General features: G+C 43.0%; 1 protein-coding gene across 1 annotated transcript; it reads left to right on the top strand.

Moving 5' to 3' along the window:
• Positions 1 to 145: 145 nt before the first annotated feature.
• On the top strand, positions 146 to 23724 carry LOC149744185 (uncharacterized). Its single transcript, XM_089904889.1, has 5 exons — positions 146 to 318; positions 474 to 819; positions 17893 to 17938; positions 21102 to 21625; positions 23298 to 23724. Exons 1-5 carry the CDS (start codon positions 213 to 215, stop codon positions 23722 to 23724), a joined length of 1449 nt encoding a protein of 482 aa, XP_089761015.1. The 5' UTR covers positions 146 to 212.
• Positions 23725 to 25238: the final 1514 nt, after the last annotated feature.

Here is a 25238-nt window from a genome sequence, read left to right as displayed (position 1 = left end):
AGACGGCCCCTAGACGGCCGACGCCCTGCCGCATGCGCACATCAGCTAACCCAACCCCCAACAGGCTGTGGTAAACCCACAGTGGGCGTCATACCAGAATCTCTGAAACCCGACCAGCCGCCAGAGGAGCCTTAACGTGCCGGATCGTGGGTCTCAGGGGATCCAGAGCAGCCTCCGCTGAAGCTCACAGCCTCCTCGACAGCAGTCGGGACATGGAGCGTCAGCCGCAGAGCAGCCACGATGCCTATGACGTCACGGATGCAGCCGTTGCCGGCTTCTTCAAGCTGGGGGTCGAAGAGGAGCGGGAAGAAGCGAAAGGTCAGTGGCGGGTGGGGCACTCGCTTTAACGGATTCCAGGAAAGGTACTTTCCCAGGGCGGGGCGAACGGCAGGACCCCCCTCGGACGCAGGCCCTCCCCAGAGCCGGGCTCACTCGACGGCCTGATCTTTCTCTTTGGGTTTCCTCCCTTGCAGAGGTGAAGCCCGCGGAGATGTCGCCTCCCGGAGAGGGGGCAGAGGAGCAGAAGGCTCAGTCCGAACCGGAACAGGGAGCAGCCGCGGAAGGGAAAGAGGCGGGAGACGAAGGAGAAGGAAAGGAAGGCTGCGAGGTCAGCGTCGGAGCCGCCGGCCCCGCGGACGGCGAAAGCCACGAGGCCGAGGCCGAGGCGGGCAGCGAGGAGCAGCCCCCGCGGGCCGCCGTCGAGGGTCCCGAGGCCGCAGACGGGCAGCGGCGTGCCCCCCGCGCCAGGTTCACGCAGGTGCAGGTGCAGGACCTGGAGAGCGTTTTCCAGCACACTCAGTACCCCAACGCGCTCATGCGGTAAGCGGGCGTCTCGGGTGGCGCGGGCTGCCGCGCGGGTGGTGGGCGGCGCTCTCGCGAGTCCCTCTCCTCGGCTCCGGATCTGAAAGCCCCGGGGCGTGGCGGCGGCCCGCCCTTCCGGCACCCTCGAGGCCTAGGACGGGGGCGGGGACTCTGCCTGGCGGGAATCGAGGTCGATATTTCCGTGCGGTGTTTGAATAAGTCACGTTGGGGAGCTTTGTGGGCCACCGGTTCACATAAATAATGAGTCGCCCGAGACGTGGTGGAGCAAATGCAGAGTTGGAGTGTACTTTTATCAGAAATTTTGATCATCAGTTATTCATGGATTATATTTGCAATAGTTTAAACACTACATGACAACATCCTTTATCTTGATTACTGAATGTTTAAAAATAAATCAATTTATTTATGGCTGCATTGGGTCTTTGTTGCTGCTCTCGGGCTCTGGGCACGGGCTTTCTCTAGTTGCGGCGAGCGGGGGCTACCCTAAGTTGCGGTGCGCGCATTGTGGTGGCTTCTCTTGTTGCAGAGCGCGGGCTCTAGGCGGGTGGGCTTCCGTAGTAGTTGTGGCACGTGGGCTCAGTAGTTGTGGCTCGCGGGCTCTAGAGCGCAGTCTCGGTAGTGGTGGCACACGGGCTTAGTTGCCCCGCGGCATGTGGGATCTTCCCGGACCAGGGCTCGGACCCGTGTCCCCTGCATCGGCAGGTGGATTCTTAACCCCTGCGGCACCAGGGAAACCCGATTACTGAATTTTTAGTTACCCCTGAAGTTTGTGCCTGAGGTAGAATTGTTCCCTAAAGCAAACTTCAGTGTGGAGAATGAATGGGTTGCTGAGTACCTGTGAATGCGGCTAAAATTTAAAAAGCTATCATTTACATTGTGCTTACTGTGTGTTAAGCTCTTGTTTTAAAGGGTTTTTCTACATACTGTCATTGAATCTTCACAACCCCTTGTGAATGTGGTAGCCACTGTTATTATCCCCACTTATAACTGTGAAAAAACTGAAGCTCAGAGAAGTGATGAGACTTGCCCAAGATGGCACAGCTGGAACGTGGCAGAGCTGGGATTCAATCCTAGGAGGCTGTTCAGTAGGCAAGGCCAGAGGTGATGGTGTGTTGGTCCAGGGTAGTGGCGATGGAGAGAAGTGAACAGATTAAAGAGATATTTAGCAGGTAAAATTGATAGCAATTCATGGTAATTTGAACACGGGGGTAAAAGGAAATGTTTAAGAAAAATGTATAAATTTCTGATTTGCCCAAATGAATGGCTGCTGGTATATTCACTGAGCTAGGGAATATTGAAAGACAATAAAAGAAGCTTGCAAGAGACAGAGGCGGAGTGTTTGGAGAGGCTGTTTGTAGGCAAACCGTATCGTGGAAACCTGGATGGCGGTAGGGACGATTCAACAAGCAGGGATGGTAACTAGCATCAACTTCGGTTTAGGATTTTCTGTTCAACTCGATTACTCCAAGTTCGGTTGCTTTTTGCTGTGGTGTGATAATTGGATCAGCCCAATTTCTCCCTTTCTCAAAAGTGTCAAACTCAAGATGCCCCTTGATTTGGATGTCTAGAGCTGCCTGATAAATATTTTTTCTTCCAGTTTATTATGATATAATTAACATTCAGTACTGTATAAGTTTAAGGTGCACAGCATAATGAGTTGGCTTACGTGCATCATGAAATGATTATCATAATAAGTTTGGTGACCATCCATCATCTCATATAGATACATAATTAAACAGAAAAAAAGTTTTTTGTGTGATGAGAACTTTTAGGAACTCTCTTAACAGATTTCGTATATAACATACAGCAGTGTTAATTTTATTTATCATGTTGTACATTATATCCCTAGTACTTATTTATCTTATAACTGGAAGTTTGTACCTTTTGACTGCCTTCATCCAATTTCCCCACCTCACTCAATTTCATTTCTTTTTATGGCTGAGTAATATTCCATTGTATATATGTGCCACATCTTCCCCATCCATTCATCCGATGATGGGCACCTAGGTTGCTTCCATCTCCGGGCCATTGTAAATAGAGCTGCAATGAACATCCTGGTACATGACTCCCTTTGAACCATGGTCCTCCCAGGGTATATGCCCAGTAGTGGGCCCGCTGGGTCACTTGGCAGTTCCACTTGTAGTTTTCCAAGGAACCCCCATACTGTTCTCCATAGTGGCTGTACCAATTCACATTCCCACCAGCAGTGCAGGAGCGTTCCCCTTTCTCCACACCCTCTCCAGCATTTCATTGTTTCTAGATTTTTTGATGATGGCCATTCTGACCGGTGTGAGATGATATCTCACCGCAGCCCTGATCTGCATTTCCCTAATGATTAATGATGTTGAGCATTCCTCCATGTGCTTGCTGGCAGTCTGCACAACTTCCTTGGAGAAATGTCTACCCAGGTCCCCTGCCCATTCCTGGATTGGGTTGCCCATTTTTCTGTTATTGAGCTGCACGAGCTGCTTGCAAATTTTGGAAATTAATCCTTTGTCAGTTGCTCCATCTGCAAACACCTTCTTCCATTCTGAGGGTCGTCCCCTGGTCTTGCTTATGGTTTCCTCCACTGTGCAAAGGCCCCGAAGTTTCACTAGGTCCCACCTGTTCACCCTTGTTTCTATTTCCATTTCTCTAGGAGGTGGGTCAAAAAGGATCTTGCTGTGATTTATGTCATAGAGTGTTCTGCCTATGGTTTCCTCTAAGAGCCCGACAGCTTCTGGCCTTACATTCAGGCCCTCAATCCATTTTGAGCTTACTTTTGTGCATGGTGCCAGGGAGTGATCTAATCTCATACCTTTACATGTACCTGTCCAGTCCTCCCAGCACCACCCATTGAAGAGGCTGTCCCTTCTCCACTGTACACTCCTGCCTCCTTTATCAAAGATAAGGTGACCACATGTGCGAGGGTTCATCTCTGGGCTTTCCATCCTGTTGCATTGATCTATCTCCCTGCCTCTGCGCCAGTACCACAGTGTCCCGACCACTGCAGCTCTGAAGTATAGTCCGAAGCCAGGGAGCCCGACTCCTCCAGCTCCGTTCCTCGTTCTCAAGACTGCCCTGGCCATTCGGGGTCCCCTGTGTTTCCTGTATGGATATTTTAGCAATATTAATTCTTCCAATCCAAAAACACCATATATCTTGTCATTTTGGGAGAACATTTTCAACTTCCTTCATCAGTGTTTTATATATAGTTTTCAGAGTATAGGTCTTTCACGTCCTTGGTTACGTTTATTCCTAGGTATTTTATTCTTTTTGATGCTATTTTATTTATTATTATTAATTAATTAATTAATTTTATTTTTGGCTGCGTTGGGTCTTTGTTGCTGCACGTGGGCTTTCTTTAGTTGCGGCAAGTGGGGCCTTCTCATTGCGGTGGCTTCTCTTGTTGCAGAGCACAGGCTCTAGGCACGCGGGCTTTAGTAGTTGTGGCACACGGGCTCAGTAGCTGTGGCTCGCAGGCTCCAGAGCGCAGGCTCAGTAGTTGTGTCCCACAGGCTTAATTGCTCCGCGGCATGTGGGATCTTCCCAGACCAGGGCTTGAACCCGTGGCCCCTGCATTGGCAGGTGGATTCTTAACTACTGCGCCACCAGGGAAGCCCTTGAAGCTATTTTAAATGGGATTGTTTTCTTGCTTTCTCTCTGAGAGTACAGTGTATTATAGTGTAGAGAAAAGCAGCAGATTTCTGTATATTTGAATCCTGAAACTTTACTGAATTCATTTATTAGTTCTAGCAGTTTCTTGGTGGAGACTTTAGGGTTATCGGGGTTTTTTTTTAAGTGAGTTACAGCTGATGTACAATATTATATAAGTTTCAGGTGTACAATATAGTGATTCACAATTTTTAAAGGTTATACTCCATTATAGTTATTATAAAATATTGGCTATATTCCCCATGCTGTACAATATATCCTTGTAGCTTATTTATTTTATACATAGTAGTTTGTACCTATTAATCCACTGCCCTTATCTTGTCCTTCTCCCCTGTATCTTCCCACTGGTAACCACTAGGTTGTTCTCTATATCTATGAGACTGTTTCTTTTTTGTTATATTCAATAGTTTGCTTTAATTTTTAGATTCCACATATAAGTGAGATCTTTTGTCTTTCTCTGTCCTACTTATTTCACTAAGCATAATACCCTCCAAGTCCATCCATGTTGTTGCAAATGGCACATTTTTATTTTTTTAACCTCCATTGTATATACATACCACATCTTCTTTATCCGTTCCTCTGTTGATGGACACTCAGGTTCCTTCCATATCTTGACTATTGTAAATGATGCTGCTATGAACATTGGGGTGCATGTATCTTTTTCAATTAGTGTTTTTGTTTTTTTCAGATATATACCCAAGATTGAAATTGCTGGGTCATATGGTAGTTCTCTTTTTAGTTTTTTGAGAAACCTCCATACTGTTTGCCACAGTGGCTGCACCAATTTACATTCCCACCAACAGTGTACAAGGGTTCCCCTTTCTCCACATCCTCACCAATATTTGTTATTTGTAGTCTTTTTAAGAAGTAATTAATTTACTTAGTTTTGGCTGCATTGGGTCTTCGATGCTGTGCGCGAGCTTACTCTAGTTGCAGTGAGCCAGAGCTGCTCTTTGCTGCGGTGCACGGGCTTCTCATTGCGGTGGCTTCTCTTGTGGCGGATCACGGGCTGCAGGTGCGCAGGCTTCAGTAGTTCTGGCACACGGGCTCAGTAGTTGTGGCTCGAGGGCTCTAGAGCGCAGGCTCAGTAGTTGTGGTGCACGGGCTTAGTTGCTCTGTGGCATGTAGGATCTTCCTGGACCGGGGCTCAAACCCATGTCCCCTGCACTGGCAAGTGGATTCTTAACCACTGCGCCACCAGGGAAGTCCCTGCTGTCTTTTGGACGGTAGCTATTCTAAGGTGATATCTCATTGGAGTTGTGGTTTGCATTACTCTGATGATTAGTGATGTCCGTTTTTATTTTTTTATATATTTATTGTTTTGAATTTTATTTATTTTTTTATACAGCGGGTTCTTATTAGTTATCCATTTTATACATATTAGTGTATATATGTCAATCCCGGTCTCCCAGTTCATCCCACCACCACCACCACCCCACTGTCCCCCCTTGGTGTCCATATGTTTGTTCTGTACATGTGTGTCTCTATTTCTGCCCTGCAAACTGGTTCATCTGTACCATTCTTCTAGGTTCCACATCTATGCATTAACATAGGATATTTGTTTTTCTCTTTCTGACTTAGTTCACTCTGTATGACAGTCTCTAGATCCATCCACATCTCTACAAATGACCCAATTTCGTTCCTTTTTATGGCTGAGGAATATTCCATTGTACATATGTACCACATCTTCTTTATCCATTCATCTGACGATGGGCATTTAGGTTGCTTCCATGACCTGGCTATTGTAAATAGTGCTGCAGTGAACATTGGGGTGCATGTGTCGTTTTGAATTATGGTTTTCTCTGGGTATATGCCCAGGAGTGGGATTACTGGGTCATATGGTAATTCTATTTTTAGTTTTTAAGGAACCTCCATACTGTTTTCCATAGTGGCTATATCAATTTACATTCCCACCAACAGGGCAAGAGGGTTCCCTTTTCTCCACACCTTCTCCAGCAATTGTTGTTTGTAGATTTTCAGATGATGCCCATTCTAACTGGTGTGCGGTGATACCTCATTGTAGTTTTGAGTTGCGTTTCTCTAATAATAGTGATGTTGAGCAGCTTGTCATGTGCTTCTTGGCCATCTGTATGTCTTCTTTGGAGAAATGTCTGTTTAGGTCTTCTGCCCATTTTTGGATTGGGTTGTTTGTTTTTTTGCTATTGAGCTGCATGAGCTGCTTGTAAATTTTGGAGATTAATCCTTTGTCACTTGCTTCATTTGCAAATATTTTCTCCCATTCTGAGGGTTGTCTTTTGGCCTTGTTTATGGTTTCCTTTGCTATGCAAAAGCTTTTAAGTTTCATTAGGTCCCATTGGTTTATTTTTGTTTTTATTTTCATTACTCTAGGAGGTGGAACAAAAAAGATCTTGCTGCAATTTATCTCAAAGAGTGTTCTTCCTATGTTTTCCTCTATGAGTTTTATAGTGCTCGGTCTTACATTTAGGTCTCTAATCCATTTTGAGTTTATATTTGTGTATGGTGTTAGGGAGTGTTCTAATTGCATTCTTTTACATGGAGCTGTCCAGTTTTCCCAGCACCACTTATTGAAGAGGCTGTCTTTCCCCTACTGTATACTCTTCCCACCTTTATCAAAGGCAAGGTTACCACATGTGCATGGGTTTATCTCTGGGCTTTCAATCCTGTTCCATTGATCTATATTTCTGCCTTTTGTGCCAGTACCATACTGTCTTGATTACTGTAGCTTTGTAGTATAGTCAGAAGTCTGCAAGTCTGATTCCTCCAGCTCCATTTTTTTCCCTCAAGACTGCTTTGGATATTCGGGGTCTTTTGTGTCTCCATACAAATTTTAAGATTTTTTTGTTCTAGTTCTGTAAAACATGCCATTGGTAATTTGATAGGGATTGCATTGAATCTGTAGATTGCTTTGGGTAGTATTGCCATTTTCACAATGTTGATTCTTCCAATCCAAGAACATGGTATATCTCTCCATCTGTTGGTATCATCTTTAATTTCTTTCATCAGTGTCTTATAGTTTTCTGCATACAGGTCTTTTGTCTCTCTAGGTAGGTTTATTCCTAGCTATTTTATTCTTTTTGTTGCCATGGTAAATGGGAGTGTTTCCTTAATTTCTCTTTCAGATTTCTCATCATTAGTGTATAGGAATGCCAGAGATTTCTGTGCATTAATTTTGTATCCTACAACTTTACCAAATTCATTGGTTAGCTCTAGTAGTATTCTGGTGGCATCTGTAGGATTCTCTATGTATAGTATCATGCCATCTGCAAACAGTGACAGCTTTACTTCTTCTATTCCAATTTGTATTCCTTTTATTTCTTTTTCTTCTCCGATTGCCGTGGCTAGGACTTCCAAAAGTATGTTGAATAATAGTGGTGAGAGTGGGCAACCTTGTCTTGTTCCTGATCTTAGGAAATGCTTTCAGTTTTTCACCACTGAGAATGATGTTTGATGTGGGTTTGTCGTATATGGGCTTTATTATTTTGAGGTAGGTTCCCTCTATGCCCACTTTCTGGAGAGTTTTTATCATAAATGGGTGTTGAATTTTCTCAAAAGCTTTTTCTTCATCTATTGAGATGATCATTTGGTTTTTCTTCTTCAATGTGTTAATATGGTGTAGCACATTGATTGATTTGCATATATTGAAGAATCCTTGCATTCCTCGGATAAATCCCACTTGATCACAGTGTCTGATCCTTTTAATGTGTTGTTGTATTCTGTTTGCTAGTATTTTGTTGAGGATTTTTGCATCTATATTCATCAGTGATATTGGTCTGTAATTTTCTTTTTTGTAGTATCTTTGTCTGATTTTGGTATCCAGGTGATGGTGGCCTCATAGAATGAGTTTGGGAGTGTTCCTTCCTCTGCAATTTTTTGGAAGAGTTTGAGAAGGATGGGTGTTAGCTCTTCTCTAAATGTTTGATAGCATTCACCTGTGAAGCTATCTGGTCCTGGACTTTTGTTTGTTGGAAGATTTATTTATTTATTTATTTATTTTTTGCGGTACGCGGGCCTCTCACTGCTGTGGCGTCTCCCGTTGCAGAGCACAGGCTCCAGACGCGCAGGCTCAGCGGCCATGGCTCATGGGCCCAGCCGCTCCGCGGCATGTGGGATCTTCTCGGATGGGGGCACGAACCCGCGTCCCCTGCATCGGCAGGCGGACTCTCAACCACTGCGCCACCAGGGAAGCCCTGTTGCAAGATTTTAATCACAGTTTCAATTTAATTACTTGTGATTGGTCTGTTCATATTTTCTATTTCTTCCTGGTTCAGTCTTGGAAGGTTATACCATTCTAAGAATTTGTCCATTTCTTCCAGGTTGTCCATTTTATTTCCATAGAGTTGCTTGTAGTAGTCTCTTAGGTTGCTTTGTATTTCTGAAGTGTCTGTTGTAACTTTTCCTTTTTCATTCCTGATTTAATTGATTTGAGTTCTCTCCCTCTTTTCCTTGAGGAGTCTGGCTAATGGTGTATCAATTTCGTTTATCCTCTCAAAGAACCAGCTTTTAGTTCCATTGATCTTTGCTATTGCTTTCTTTGTTTCTATTTCATTTATTTCTGCTCTGATCTTTATGATTTCTTTCCTTCTGCTAACTTTGGGTTTTGTTTGTTCTTCTTTCTCTACTTCCTTTAGGTGTAAGTTTAGATTGTTTACTTGAGATTTTTATTGTTTCTTGAGGTAGGCTTGTATTGCTATAAACTTCCGTCTTAGAACTGCTTTTGCTGCATCCCATAGGTTTTGGATCGTCGTGTTTTCATTGTCATTCGTCTCTAGGTATTTTTTGATTTCCTCTTTGATTTCCTCAGTGATCTCTTGGTTATTTAGTAACGTATTGTTTAGCCTGCATGTGTTCGTGTTTTTTACGTTTTTTTCCCTGTAATTGATTTCTAATCTCATAGCGTTGTGGTCAGAATAGATGCTTGATATCATTTCAATTTTGTTAAATTTACTGAGGCTTGATTTGTGGCCGTAGATGTGATCTGTCCTGGAGAATGTTCCATGCGCAGTTGAGAAGAAAGTGTAATCTGCTGTTTTTGGATGGAATGTCCTATAAATATCAATTAAATCTGTCTGGTCTATTGTGTCATTTAAAGCTTGTGTTTCCTTATTAATTTTCTGTTTGGATGATCTGTCCATTGGTGTAAGTGAGGTGTTAAAGTCCCCCACCATTTTTGTGTTGCTGTCGATTACCTCTTTTATAGCTGTTAGCAGTTGCCCTATGTATTGAGGTGCTCCTATGTTGAGTGCATATATATTTATAATTCTTATATTTTCTTCCTGGATTGATCATTATGTAGTGTCCTTCCTTGTCTCTTGTAACATTGTTTATTTTAAGGTCTATTTTATCTGATACAAGTATTGCTACTCCAGCTTTTTTTTTTTCTTTCTTTCTTTTTTTTGTGGTACGTGGGCCTCTCACTGTTGTGGCCTCTCCCATTGCAGAGCACAGGCTCCGGACGCGCAGGCTCAGCGGCCATGTCTCGCGGGCCTAGCCGCTTCGTGGCATATGGGATCTTCCCGGACCAGGGCACGAACCCGTGCCCCTGCATAGGCAGGCAGACTCTCAACCACTGCGCCACCAGGGAAGCCCTCCAGCTTTCTTTTGATTTCCATTTGCATGGAATATCTTTTTCCATCCCCTCACTTTCAGTCTGTATGTGTCCCTTGGTCTGAAGTGGGTCTCTTGTAGACAGCATATATATGGTCCTTATTTTTCTGTCCATTCAGCGAGCCTGTGTCTTTTAGTTGGAGCATTTAGTCCATTCACGTTTAAGGTAATTATCGATACGTATGTTCCTGTTACCATTGTCTTAATTGTTATGGGTTTGTTTTTGTAGGTCCTTTTCTTCTCTTGTGTTTCCCACTTAGAGAATTTCCTGTAGCATTTGTTGTAAAACTGGTTTGGTAGTGCTGAATTCTCTTAGCTTTTGCTTGTCTGTAAAGCTTTTGATTTCTCCATCGAACTCAATGAGATCCTTGCCGGGTAGAGTAATCTTGGTTGTAGGTTCTTCCCTTTCATCACTTTAAGTATATCATGCCACTCCCTTCTGGCTTGTAGAGTTCCTGCTGAGAAATCAGCTGTTAACCTTATGGCAGTTCCCTTGTATATTATTTGTCATTTTTCCCTTGTTGCTTTGAGTAGTTTTTCTTTGTCTTTAACTTTTGTCAATTTGATTACTATGTGTCTCGGCGTGTTTCCCCTTGGGTTTATCCTGCCTGGGACTCTCTGTGCTTCCTGGACTTGGGTGGCTATTTCCTTTCCCACGTTAGGGAAGTTTTCCACTATAATCTCTTCAAATATTTTCTCGGGGCCTTTCTCTCTCTCTCCTCCTTCTGGGACCCCTATAATGCGAATGTTGTTGCGTTTAATGTTGTCCCAGAGGTCTCTTAGGCTGTCTTCATTTCTTTTCATTCTTTTTTCTTTGTTCTGTTCCGCAGCAGTGAACTCCACCATTCTGTCTTCCAGGTCACTCATCCGTTCTTCTGCCTCAGTTATTCTGCGATTGATTCCTTCTAGTGTATTTTTCATTTCAGTTATTGTATTGTTCATCTCTGTTTGTTTGTGCTTTAATTCTCCTAGATCTTTGTTTAACATTTCTTGCATCTTCTCAATCGTTACCTCCATTCGTTTTCTGAGGTCCTGGATCATCTTCAGTATCATTATTCTGAATTCATTTTCTGGAAGTTTTCCTATCTCCACTTCATTTAGTTGTTTTTCTGGGGTTTCATCTTGTTCCTTCATCTGGTACATAGCCCTCTGCCTTTTCATCTTGTCTATCTTTCTGTGATTGTGGTTTTTGTTCCACAGGCTGTGGGATTGTAGTTCTTCTTGCTTCTGCTCTCTACTTCCTAATGTCTGTTTTTATTGAGGTATATTTGATTTACAATGTTATATTAGTTTCAGATGTGCAGCACAGTGATTCAACATTTTCATAGATTATTCTCCATTTAAAGTTATTATAAAATATTGGCTGTATTCCTGGTGCTGTAAAATATATCCTTTTTTTATTATCCAACTCAGTTTCATTACTGATAACTGATGTATTCAAATTTTCTATTTCTTACTGCTTTAGTCTTGGGAGACGGTACCTTTCTGGGAATTTGTTCATTTCTTCTAGTTTGTCCATTTTATTGATGTATGATTGTTCATAGTAATCTCTTATGATCCTTTTTATTTCTGTGGTGTTGGTTCTAACCTCTTTTTCTTTTCTGATTTTATTGATTTGGAACCTCTTTCTCTTTTTCTTGATGAGTCTGGTGAAAGGTTTATCAATTTGATTTACCTTTTCAAAGAATCATCTCTTACTTCCATTGATATTGTATATCTTTTGAAATCTATTTCATTTCTTTCTTCTCTGATCTTTGTGACTTCGTCCGTTGTACTAACTTTGGGTTTTTTTCTCTTATTTTGTTTTTTTTTATTTTTTAACATCTTTATTGGAGTATAATTGCTTTACAATGGTGTGGTAGTTTCTGCTTTATAACAAAGTGAATCAGTGATACATATACATATGTTCCCATATCTCTTCCCTCTTGCATCTCCCTCCCCCCCACCCTCCCTATCCCACCCCTCTAGGTGGTCACAAAGCACCGAGCTGATCTCCGTGTGCTATGCGGCTGCTTCCCACTAGCTATCTATTTCAGGTTTGGTAGTGTATATATGTCCATGCCACTCTCTCACTTTGTCACAGCTTACCCTTCCCCATCCCCGTATCCTCAAGTCCATTCTCTAGTAGGTCTGTGTCTTTATTCCTGTCTTGCGCGTAATTCTTCATGACATTTTTTTTCTTAGATTCCATATATATGTGTTAGCATATGGTATTTTTCTTTCTCTTTCTGACTTACTTCACTGTGTAGGACAGACTCTAGGTCCATCCACCTCACTACAAATAACTCAATTTCGTTTCTTTTTATGGCTGAGTAATATTCCATTGTATATATATGCCACATCTTCTTTATCCATTCATCTGTTGATGGACACTTAGGTTGCTTCCATGTCCTGGCTATTGTAAATAGAGCTGCAGTGAAGATTGTGGTACATGACTCTTTTGGAATTATGGTTTTCTCAGGGTATATTCCCAGTAGTGGGTTTGCTGGGTTGGATGGTAGTTCTATTTTTAGTTTTATAAGGAACCTCCACACTGTTCTCCATAGTGGCTCTATCAATTTACATTCCAACCAACAGTGCAAGAGCGTTCCCTTTTCTGCGCACCCTCTCCAGCATTTATCGTTTCTAGATTTTTTGATGATGGCCATTCTGACCGGTGTGATATGACATCTCATTGTAGTTTTGATTTGCATTCCTCTAATGATTAATGATGTTGCGCAGGGCTTCCCTGGTGGTGCAGTGGTTGAGAATCTGCCTGCCGATGCAGGGGACATGGGTTCGAGCCCTGGCCTGGGAAGATCCCACATGCCACGGAGCAACTGGGCCCGTGAGCCACAGCTACTGAGCCTGTGCGTCTGGAGCCTGTGCTCCGCAACAAGAGAGGCCGTGATAGTGAGAGGCCCGCACACCACGATGAAGAGTGGCCCCCGCTTTCTGCAACTAGAGAGAGCCCTCGCACAGAAATGAAGACCCAACACAGCCAAAAATAAATAAATTAATTAATTAATTTTAAAAAATGATGTTGAGCATTCTTTCATGTGTTTGTTGGCAATCTGTGTATCTTCTTTGGAGAAATGTCTATTTAGGTCTTCTGCCCATTTATGGATTGGGCTGTTGTTTGTTTGATATTGAGCTGCATGAACTGTTTGTAAATTTTGGAGCTTAATCCTTTGTCAGTTGCTTCATTTGCAAATAATTTCTTCCATTCTGAGGGCTGTCTTTTGGTATTGTTTGTGTTTTCCTTTGCTGTGAAAAAGCTTTGAAGTTTCAATAGGTCCCATTTGTTTATTTTTGTTTTTATTTCCATTTCTCTAGGAAGTGGGTCAAAAGGATCTTGCTGTGATTTATGTCATAGAGTGTTCTGCCTATGTTTTCCTCTAAGAGTTTGATAGTGTCTGGCCTTACATTTAGGTCTTTAATCCACTTCTAGTTTATTTTTGTATATGGTGTTAGGGAGTGTTCTAATTTCATACTTTTACATGTACCTGTCCAGTTTCCCCAGCACCACTTATTGAAGAGGCTGTCTTTTCTCTACCATATATTGTTTCTCCCTTTATCAAAGGTAAAGTGACCATATGTGCGTGGGTTTATGTCTCGGCTTTCTATCCTGTTCCATTGATCTGTATTTCTGGTTTTGTGCCACTACCATACTGTCTTGATTACTGTAGCTTTGTAGTATAGTCTGAAGTCAGAGAGCCTGATTCCTCCAGCTCCATTTTTCATTCTCAAGATTGCTTTAGGTATTCGGGGTCTTTTGTGTTTCCATACAATTTGTGAAATATTTTGTTCTAGTTCTGTGAAAAATGCCAGTGGTAGTTTGTTAGGGATTGCATTAAATCTGTAGATTGCTTTGGGTAGTAGAGTCATTTTCACAATGTTGATTCTTCCATTCCAAGAACATGGTATATCTCTCCATCTATTTGTGTCATCTTTAATTTCTTTCATCAGTGTCTTATAATTTTCTGCATACAGGTCTTTTGTCTCCTTAGGTTGGTTTATTCCTAGATACTTTATTCTTTTTATTGCAGTGGTAAATGGGAGTGTTTTCTTAATTTCACTTTTAGATTTTTCATCGTTAGTTTATAGGAATGCCAGAGATTTCTGTGCATTAATTTTGTATCCTACTACTTTACCAAATACATTGATTCACTCTAGTAGTTTTCTGCTAGCATCTTTAGGATTCTCTATGTATAGTATCATGTCATCTGCAAACAGTGACAGCTTTACTTCTTCTTTTCCAATTTGGATTCCTTTTATTTTTTGTTTCTCTGATTGCTGTGGCTAAAACTTCCAAAACTATGTTGAATAATAGTGGTGAAAGTGGGAAACCTTGTCTTGTTCCTGATCTTAGTGGAAATGGTTTCAGTTTTTCACCGTTGAGGACGATGCTGGCTGTGGGCTTATCGTATATGGCCTTTATTATGTTGAGGAAAGTTCTCTCTATGCCTACTTTCTGCAGGGTTTTTATCATAAATGCGTGTTGAATTTTTTCGAAAGCTTTCTCTGCATCGATTGAGATGATCCTATGGTTTTCCTCCTTCAATGTGTTAATATGGTGTATCACATTGATTAATTTGCGTATATTGAAGAATCCTTGCATTCCTGGAATAAACCCCACTTGATCATGGTGTATGATCCTTTTAATGTGCTGTTGGATTCTGTTTGGTAGTATTTTGTTGATGGTTTTTGCATCTATGTTCATCAGTGATATCGGCCTGTAGTTTTCTTGCTTTGTGACATCTTGTCTGGTTTTGGTATCAGGGTGATGGTGGCCTCGTAGAATGAGTTTGGGAGTGTTCCTCCCTCTGCTATATTTTGGAAGGGTTTGAGATTGATAGGTGTTAGCTCTTCTCTAAATGTTTGATAGAATTTGCCTGTGAAGCCATCTGGTCCTGGGCTTTTGTTTGTTGGAAGATTTTTAATCACACTTTCAATCTCAGTGCTTGTGATCGGTCAGTTCATATTTTCTATTTCTTCCTGGTTCAGTCTTGGCAAGTTGTGCCTTTCTAAGAATTTGTCCATTTTTTCCCGTTGTCAAATTTATTGGCATATAGTTGCTTGTAGTAATCGCTCATGATCCTTTGTATTTCTGCAGTGTCAGTTGTTACTTCTCCTTTTTCATTTCTAATTTTATTGATTTGAGTCTTCTCCTTTTTTTCTTGATGAGTCTGGGTAATGGTTTATCAATTTTGTTTATCTTCTCAAAGAACCAGCTTTTAGTTTTATTGATCTTTGCTATCATTTCCTTCATTTCTTTTTCATTTATTTCTGATCTGATCTTCATGATTTCTTTCCTTCTGCTAACTTTGGGGTTTTTTTTTGTTCTTCTTTCTCTAATTGCTTTAGGTGCAAGGTTAGGTTGTTTATTTGAGATGTTTCCTGTTTCTTAAGGTGGGATTGTATTGCTATAAACTTCCCTCTTAGAACTGCTTTTGCTGCATCCCATAGGTTTTGGGTCGTCGTGTCTCCATTGTCATTTGTTTCTAGGTATTTTTTGATTTCCTCTTTGATTTCTTCAGTGATCACTTGGTTATTAAGTGGTGTATTGTTTAGCCTCCATGTGTTTGTATTTTTTACAGATCTTTTCCTGTAATTGATATCTAGTTTCATAGCGTGGTGGTCGGAAAAGATACTTGATATGATTTCAATTTTCTTAAATTTACCAAGGCTTGGGTTGTGATCCAAGATATGATCTATCCTGGAGAATGTTCCATGAGCACTTGAGAAGAATGTGTATTCTGTTGTTTTGGGATGGAATGTCCTATAAATATCAACTAATTCCATCGTGTATAATGTATCATTTAAAGCTTGTGTTTCCTTATTTATCTTCATTTTGGATGACCTGCCCATTGGTGAAAGTGGGGTGTGAAAGTGCCCTACTATGATTGTGTTACTGTCGATTTCCCCTTTTATGGCTCTTAGCCTTTGCCCTATGTATTGAGGTGCTCCTATGTTGGGTGCTTAAATATTTACAATTGTTAAATCTTCTTCTTGGATCGATCCCTTGATCATTATGTAGTGTCCTTCTTTGTCTCTTGTAATAGTCTTTATTTTAAAGTCTATTTTGTCTCATATGAGAAATGCTACTCCAGCTTTATTTTGATTTCCATTTGCATGGAATACCTTTTTCCATCCCTTCACTTTCTGTCTGAGTCTTTAGATCTGAAGTGTGTCTCTTGTAGGCAGCATGTATGTGGGTCTTGTTTTTGTATCCATTCAGCCACTCTTTGTCATTTGATTGGAGCATTTATTCCATTTATATTTAAAGTAATTATTGGTAGGTATGTAATTACTGCCATTTTGCTAATTGTTTTTGGAGTTCTTTTTTGTTCCTTCTTCTTTTGCTCTCTTCCCTTGTGATTTGATGACTATCTTTAGTGTTATGTTTGGATTCCTTTCTCTTTTTCTGTGTGTGTATCTATTATAGATTTTTGGTTTGTGGTTCCCATGAGGTTTATATATAGCAGTGCATTAGATTATACATATATATATGTATATATCTATATTCTTTTTTCTTATTCCTTTCCATTATATTTTATTACAAGATATTGAATAGAGTTCCCTGTGCTATACAATAAATCCTTTTGGTTTACCTGGTATCTATGGTAGTGTGCATCTGTTAATCCTGTGCTCCCAATTTATCCCCCCACTTAGTAACCATAAGTTTGTTTTTTATGTCTGTGTATCTATTTTTGTTTTGTAAATAAGTTCACTTGTTCTGTTTTTTAGATTCCACATATAAGTGATATCATGTAATATTTGTCTTTCTCTGTCTGACTTACTTCACTTAGGATAATACTCTCTAAGTCCGTCCATGTTTTTACAAATGGCAGGATTTCATACATTTTTATGGCTGAGTAATATTCCATTGTATCTATTTACCACATCGTCTTTATCCATTCATCTGTTGATGGACACTTAGGTTGCTTCCACATCTTAGTTATTGCAAACAGTGCTACTCTGAATATTGGGGTGCATGTATCTTTTCGAATTAGAGCTTTCATCTGTTTCAGGTATATGCCCAGATACGGGATTAGTGATGTTGAGCATCTTTTCATGTGCCTGTTGGCCATCTGTATGTCTTCTTTGGAGAAATGTCTATTTAGGTCTTCTGCCCATTTTTTGATTGCGTTGTTTGTTTTTTTGTTATTGAGTTGTATGAGCTATTGGGATATTGGAAATTAAGCCCTTGTCAGTTGCATTGTGTGCAAATATTTTCTCCCCGTTCGTAAATCTAATGTGCTTGGACCCCTTGCTTCTTGGGGAGAACCTCTGCAATTGTAATTATCCTCCCATTTATGGGTCGCCAACCTGGGGGTGTGGGTCTTGACTATACCACATCTCGGCCCTTCCTATCCATCTCATTGTGTTTCCTTCTTTATATCTGTAGTTGTGGAAGCTCTTGTCTGCTAGTCTTCAGGTCATTCTCATCAATAGTTGCTCTGTAGGCTTCCCTGGTGGTGCAGTGGTTGAGGGCCCACCTGCCGATGCAGGGGACACGGGTTCGTGCCCCGGTCCGGGAAGATCCCACATGCCGCGGAGCGGCTGGGCCCATGAGCCATGACCACTGAGCCTGCGCATCCGGAGCCTGTGCTCTGCAACGGGAGAGGCCACAACAGTGAGAGGCCCGCGTACCGCAAAAAAAAGTTGCTCTGTAAATAGCTGTAATTTTGGTGTACCCATGGAAGGAGGTAAGCTCGGGGTTTTTCCTATGTCACCATCTTGGCTACCCTCTGAATAAACATTTGAACATAGCATGAAATGTGCATTGTATATTTCATTTCATCCATAATGTCAAGTGCTGAATATTTTCAATATTTTTCCCCTCAGAAAGGAGCTTGCAAGATGCCTGGGAGTGACTGAAGCCAGAGTGTGGGTCAGTAAACCTGAAAAAAGCAACTTGGCAGGGCAGCCAATCTAAAACCTGCTTTAGGAATTGGATACCTTGTCCTAGACATTCTCAAGTTGGTGTGTTTTTGTACACTTGTCGATGTTTTGGAAATAAGGTTTGGACTTTTGGGGCTTTGGGGCCAGAATATATGTATCTTCAGTAAAGTTAAACTCCTTCCAAAACTGGTATCCCTTACGGGACAAGTCTCTGTGGAATCATGTTGGGGCTGATTCTGATTGCTAATTTGGCAATTATTCAAATTAATGCACCAAATAGCTGGGTTAGAAGAGGGTTCAAGTATACTAAATTATTTAAAAGTTTTAAAGCCAGGCCTAAGCTCTTTGTATAAGGAGTGAATTTACAAGTATTCAGGCAATTGGGTAAGGGAATAATTCACCTCGGAACACAACATGTGAGCAACTAATATATGTTTAGTTTAGATGAGACTGATGGGGAGGCGAATAGCTTAAAATTCCAAGTGCCTGGTCCTCTTGCTGTTGTTTTTATGTGTTTGGTAGAGCAGTGTAGAGAGTTTCAGCCGTAAATTTTAATTTTCTGAAATTTTTTGATGTGCAGCCTGAGAACATTGCTAACATAGTAGGTTGTGCAGTATGATGGAGGGGGGTAAAGGTTTGCAACCTTTAGGAATTTGTCTAAACAAATTAAAGGAATTTGTCTAAACATATAAAACAAACAAAAAGAACAAATTTGAATAAATTTCCACTGACCTCAAAAGATGGACGGGTTTGAGAATAATTGGATACTATCTATATATGTCTTGGAGATACTGCGTAAATTCAACATTATGAAACTAACAAATGTATCAGTGAATATTATTTTGAGCAATTTCTAATGTCTAAGAATTTTTTTCTTCCCTTTTCATATTATTATGAGGGATTGGTTTCGAAGAATTTGTTTGTGATGGTCAGGGGTTGGCTCTCAGCTAGTCGCTTACCTGTGTTAATTTGAAATACTTGCTCATTCATTCAGGTAGTGGTTACCAGTTGGTAGCTCATGGCACAGAAGCTGATTATTTGCCCATAGAACACAGTAAGTTGTATCAAAGGAGTATATATATATTTTTTTAAAATATATTTATTTATTTATATTTGGCTGGGTTGGGTCTTCGTTGCTGTGCGTGGGCTCTTCTCTAGTTGAGGAGAGCCGGGGTTACTTTTTGTTGTGGTGGGTGGTCTTCTCAGTGCAGTGGCTTCGCTTGTTGTGGAAGAGGAATATTTTTTTAAAACACAAGATTGATAGAAAGGAAGAAAGTAGGAAGGAAGGAAAGAAGAATCAGGATGGGTTCACTAGCTTTGCTGCAGAGAGCGTGTGTGAGGGCAGTGATGGACACGGGCTGCAGAGCTGGTGGTGGGGTCTGGAAAGCAGTGCTGGCGGCCTAAGGCCACGGGATGGGCTCACAGTCAGGTCTGGCCAGGGCTTGGGAGGCGCAGGCCTCTGCTTTGTCAAGCAGGCAAAGCAAGCTCAGAGGAAAAGAGAAACTGAAGTTTTGGTGGCTTGCTTCTCCTGGGTTTACGTAGTGGTCTCTTAATGGAGTTCTGAAGGCAAAAGGAGCAACAAGAAACACATGAAGAAGACGGGAGAATGTTTTCATCTATTTCCAAACTCTACAGCATGAGCGTCCCAAAGAAACATTTAATGGACACCCTCCCTTGGTTTGCAAGGACAGTAGGAGTTGTTTTATGAAACCAGTATTGGAAATATGGAAGTAGTGTCAGCCTGAACCTCACACAGCCAGCTTTGCACATTGCTTATATTTATGCAGATTTGACCATTGGTACACTGGAACCCCCCAAAGTGAGCTCTGTTACACTGGCTTTTCTCGACTACATATTCATGCAGCAGAAGGACCCAAATACTAAGATGGGAGAGGGAAAATGGGGCGACAGAGAGAGGAGGCCCTTGGTGTCATGTAAAATTTGCCGCGTGGAAACATCCAAAAATCTAAATATGGCATAATTCCATTAACTGAGATGCTGAGGGAGCAGTGGAGTCCACAGGACAGGTTTTACTTTCAGTTGTTAATAGTTGCCAGATATTTAGGGGGGAGCCGTTTTGTGACCCCTCACTCACGTGGTTGTCGGCTGTCTTCCTAAAATGCAGGTTGCACCCTCTTGACTTAAGCATAAGGGACAGGATGGGGATCTCCTGGTTGATTCGCAGCTCCTAGAGGGCGCAACCTTGCTGGGCACCAGAGGCTCTGGTCCAAGGCCCTGCAACTGTAGCCAGAGCGGAGTGACCTGACCTGGTCCTGAGCCCAGGAAGGTTTGGAGGGTGGGGCAGGTTGGAGAGTGCAGAATTGACAGAGGTGACAACGGTATGCCTCTTTCCCCCGAAACACTTGTCTGGGCAAAGATTTTAAGAGTTTTAGTAAATTTGGGCTGAGTTCATCTAAGCATTCATTACCCCTATAGTCTAATATTAAGGTAGTGTCCAGGCCTTCATCTCCGCCGGTGTCCAGCAAGACAAACCACAAAGTCCCTGGGACCCCATGACCAAACCTCCCTCACAATACCATCTCCATCTTTTTAACCATCCAAGGTTCCAGAGGATGAATGACCCTTTTTAGTCATCCTTGGGGAAAGCTTTTGTTGAAAAATCCAACCCACTCCTATTGATTATTTACTGTAACCAAAGATGGGTTTTTCAAAATGGGGACCGTTCCCCTCAGTATGATTTTAAAAGGCACCCACTTTTTCCTATGCTCAACTTCCCCCATAACTAAGGTGACACCTGCCCAATGAGTAGGGATTAGTGGCAGCTGGAGCTGACGGTCAGTTGTCAGGACGCAGACCTACCAGGCATAGTAATAACAGCAGGGACAGAGCGCAGTTGGTCAGCTCCACCTGCGTGTAAGAGTGGGGGAAATAATAGTAAAGGTGGGAGGGGAGAGACAAAGCCATATGCCAATCCAGAGCCTGGCACATAGTCGGTGCTCGCTCTTGGTGGGGAGGGCGGCTGAAGGGAGCGCCTTCAGCTACATATCCTATGATACTTTAGCAAGAAGGAAATAGCTTCTCCTGATGCACTTTCAAATCTTCAAGGCACCGAGAGCTCCCTGCTGCAATTTTTCATATCTGACATGAAATGCTCAATATACTAATCAATGTCTTTTTCTCTCTGCTTGAAGGCTTGGTTTAAGAGTAAAAGGGCCAAGTGGAGGAGACATCAGAGGGCACTAATGTTCAGTGACGTGCCCCCCGTGCCCCCTGCTGTCGCCAGCTTGTGTGAGCCCTGCCCTGCCATCTCGCGTCAGGAGCTGAATTCGTCATGCGATCTTCTGGAGCCACTGCTGATGGACCTGTCCCTGCTGCCCAGACCGCCCGTGCCACCCAGGCCACCTGTGCCACCCATGCTGCCCGTCCCGCCCAGGCCACCCGTGCCACCCGTGCTGCCCGAGTATCCCCTGCCACCCATGCAGCCCATGGTGCCCATGCCGCCCGTGCCACCCATGCCGCCCATGCAGCTCATGTGGCCCGTGCACCCCGTGCCACTAATGCCACCCGTGCAACCCATGCCTCCCGTGCCGCCCATGCTGCCTGAGCCACCCCTGTGGCACGTGCAACCCATGCCACACATGACGCCCATGCAGCCCTTTCCTCCTATGCTGTTGCCTTCTCCACCCAGGCTTCGTCCACACTTGCTTCCCTGTAGGTGCCCTCATGCGGCATGGCCTGGTCCCTAACCATCGGCGGTCCTACGGTAGCCCTAGTTTCCTCTTAAATGGTGTCCATGACAGTTTTGTTCAAAGTGCCTTTGGGCCAGTTTCAAATTCTGCGTACCTCACCACCAAGAACAGTTCCCCAAATGCCTGCAAAGTATATTAAACAGAAGTAGAGCCCTTGACCCACTGTTTTAGGGCATGTTTTTGTATTTTCAATAAAGTTGTGAGTTCTCTGCATATTTGTTCTCTGTGTCACATGGGGTTAGTAAATTTGATGGAAGTTGCTAAGCCAACACCATTCAGACCGAATGCCCAGGAGGCCTCCTTTCATGCAGTAACAGCCCTGAGTCACCATCATAGGCCATGCACATCTCAGAAGTTTGCCAGGTGCCCATGAGGGGTTTACACAGACCCACCTGTTCTCTTCCACCCTCTCCCCCAGCACCCATGCTCCCCGCACGCTGCCCCATTGGGACCACCTAGATGTGCAAGACGGGTGGTGTGAGTCTCGAATGGGAGAACAGTGTGTTTCAAAGCAGGCCTGAGGCCCATTCATGGTGACCAGCTCAGGTACAAGGAGGACTCCAAGGGACACTTCTGCAGTGACTACTCATAGGGCTTTACGGAAGAGAGGGAGCGGGGCACCGTCGGCTTCTCTCCCAGTCCTGTTCACCGCCTTCCCTGTTGTGGAGGGCACGTGGGGAGAGAAACCACGCTAGCGGAGGGGGAGGGGCCTACCTCTGCGAAGGTAACACAAGAGGAGACTGTCTAGGCCCGCATGCGGCTCTTCTCACCCACTCTTCCCCACCCCCAGATACGGAAAGCATATCGTAGCTCCTTCCCCAGCTCAGAGCTGACGGATGATGTGGCCTTCAAGTGTATTTTGTCACCTTCAACATCCTTGGGAGAACCCTCGTTCCAGCTAATTCAACACTGAAAGGGAGCCCCTTGGGTGAGTGTTGCCGGAAGCCAGGAGGTGGTGGTCCCTGAGCACTGATCCAGGATAATCACTTTATTTAAAAGAAGCAGGTAGGGCTTCCCTGTTGACGCAGCGGTTAAGAGTCTGCCTGCGGGAAGGTCCCACATGCCGCGGAGCAACTAAGCCCGTGCGCCACAACTACTGAGCCTGTGTGCCACAACTACTGAAGCCCGCACACCTAGAGCCCGTGCTCCACCACAAGAGCAGCCACTGCAATGAGAAGCGCCGCAACTACAGAAACCCGTGCACAGCCACAAAGACCCAACACAGCCAAACATAAAATAAATTCATTTTAAAAATAAAAATAAATAAAAGCAGCAGGTATGGGAACATACGTATATGTAAAATGGATTCACTTTGTTATAAAGCAGAAACTAACACACCATTGTAAAGCAATCATACTCCAGTAAAGATGTTAAAAAAATAAAAATGAAAAATAAAATAAAAGCAGCAGGTAGACCTTACCTTTGCTCATGGGGTCTCCTTCAAATGGAGCTGCCAGGTAGAAAACACACACGGACACAGATATTACACAGGTATGCACCCTATATCACATGTCTGTGATAGAAGCACAAACATACCCAGAAAATACCCGGAACACAAGCAGAATTGGCTTGTGTTATTAAAATAACCCTTATGAAATGTATCTAGTGGCCTGTTGTCCTTGCCTTCGGTTATTTCAGGTTCGATGCTGGGAAAGAACGTGTGTCCTCGTCCACCCTGGCCTTGGGGACGGGGAGGGGCTCATGCGGAACTGAAGCAGTGTCCATGCGGCATCGCCAGTTTATTTACACAGGCACACACAACTCTTCTTGTTGGTACGACGACTCCAGCCTGAGGAAGAATTTTGCTGACGGACCAAAAACTGTTTCCACGGCTAGTCAGGTTTGGGCGGTAGCACTGCAGAGGGTTCTTGGAACCTGGACACCTGAGATCTTCTCTGAGATCGGAATCGCCTCCTTCTTACGCAGTAGCGATGGTTTCAGCATCGTGCCTCCGGATGGAGAAAAACATAGCCTTTCTTTGAAGTTCCCCAAGCCCAGCAAAGTCGCAGGCTCCATGCTTAGCCACCACTCTTGCTCCCATTCTAACCTTAGTCCCGAGACCTGAATGGCCTCAGCCATCAGCTGATTAATTGCTCATTTAAGTGTGGGTTCATTTCTGAGCCCTATGTTCTGTTCCATTGATCAACGTGTCTGTTTTTATGCCAGTGCTGTACTGTTTTGATGAGTGTAGCTTTGTAGTATAGTTTGAAATCAGGGAGCATGATACCTCCAGCTTTGTTATTTCTCAAGCTCATTTGGGCTATTTGGGGCCTTTTGTGTTTCCATGCATATTTTAGAATTATTTGTTCTAGTTCTGTGATAATCCCGTTGGTATTTTGATAGGGATTGCATGGAATCTGTAGACTGCCTTTCTTTTATAATGCAAAACAGATTTATCGGCATGCACGACTATGAGGATTAGGATCCAAGATGAAAAGGAAAGAATACTTCTGTCCAACAGAGAAGAAGATCAAGATTCTTAAGTAGCTGACTTTGGGACATGCTGGGCGGGAAGACTTGCTGTGTTGCCTTCAGATGTTGTCTCTTTACCTGATGCTTCAGATGCTTTAGCAGCCTTTTCAAGCTGTCCCTCACTCTGGGCAGCCTTTTCTAAGTCCTTGGGATAGTTAAGCTGGTGTTCCAGATAGCTTATGTTCCTGGTCTGTTGATCCAGGAACTTTTTCATGAAGCATGAGAGATTGGTTTCTGTATTTTTAGAAGCCGAGGCCTTCAGCTGTTACAGGAGGTTGTTTAATGCGTTCTCCAACTGCGGAGCAGACTCTACGGCTTGTTTGCCAGTTCCCTTGTGTCGTGTGGCCATTTTAACAATATTATAAGTGTCTGCTTATTTAGGCTATATTTACACCAGTTGGATAGGTACCTTTGAGCTAACGGGTCCCGGTCTGCTGTGAAGAAGTAAACAATATAGAACCAATATACAGAGTTTATCTTTGGCTCACTTGTATTACACCATAAAGAATCATGTAACATTATGCTCTATCTAGAAATAGATTATAGCTAGTTAGGAGAAATGATAGTATCATTTTAATTCCTAACAGTAATCATGCATTATAGGTACTTGTTTGATGATTAAATCATGAGTACAAGCAGCCACCTGTCCAAATCTGTTTTGGCTACTTACAGAGTCATAGCATAGACTTGTTTTGTGGCCCACTATCTACGACGTGTATTCTAGAAGCTGAATTAGTTTTTTTTTATGACATAATTAATTCATCAGTACATCTTATTTCAAAAGTTTTGATAATACACAGTAAAACCCCAAAGTTCCTCTTCTCCATACCCCAACACCCAGAACATGCAGAGGCAAGCCTGCAATCCTACCCTTGGTTTTTCTGCTCCCCTACTGATTTAAGCAAGTGAGTGTTTTGTTTTGGTTTGGTTTCGTTTTCTGGCCACACTGTGCGGCTTGCGGGATCTTAGTTTCCCGACCAGGAATTGAACCAGGGCACCTGGCAGTGAAAGCGCCGAGTCCTAACCACTGGACCGGCAGGGAATTCCCAGCAAATGGCTGGTTCCATCTGTGGAACGAAAAACATAGTTTGTATCGCATGTTGGCTA

The sequence above is a fragment of the Delphinapterus leucas genome, chromosome X (assembly GCF_059928025.1).
Source record: "Delphinapterus leucas isolate spDelLeu-1000000601 "Yukka" chromosome X, BTC_Dleu_Yukka2, whole genome shotgun sequence".
Lineage (NCBI taxonomy): Eukaryota > Metazoa > Chordata > Mammalia > Artiodactyla > Monodontidae > Delphinapterus > Delphinapterus leucas.
This window is presented reverse-complemented; position numbering and strand designations above follow the sequence as displayed.

Coding starts and splice junctions, on each gene's coding strand:
- LOC149744185 (XM_089904889.1), top strand. CDS start 213: ATGGAGCGTCAGCCGCAGAGCAGCCACGATGCCTATGACGTCACGGAT. Junction 319..473: donor GGAGCGGGAAGAAGCGAAAG/GTCAGTGGCGGG, acceptor CCTCCCTTGCAG/AGGTGAAGCCCGCGGAGATG. Junction 21,626..23,297: donor CCACACTTGCTTCCCTGTAG/GTGCCCTCATGC, acceptor CGGTTATTTCAG/GTTCGATGCTGGGAAAGAAC.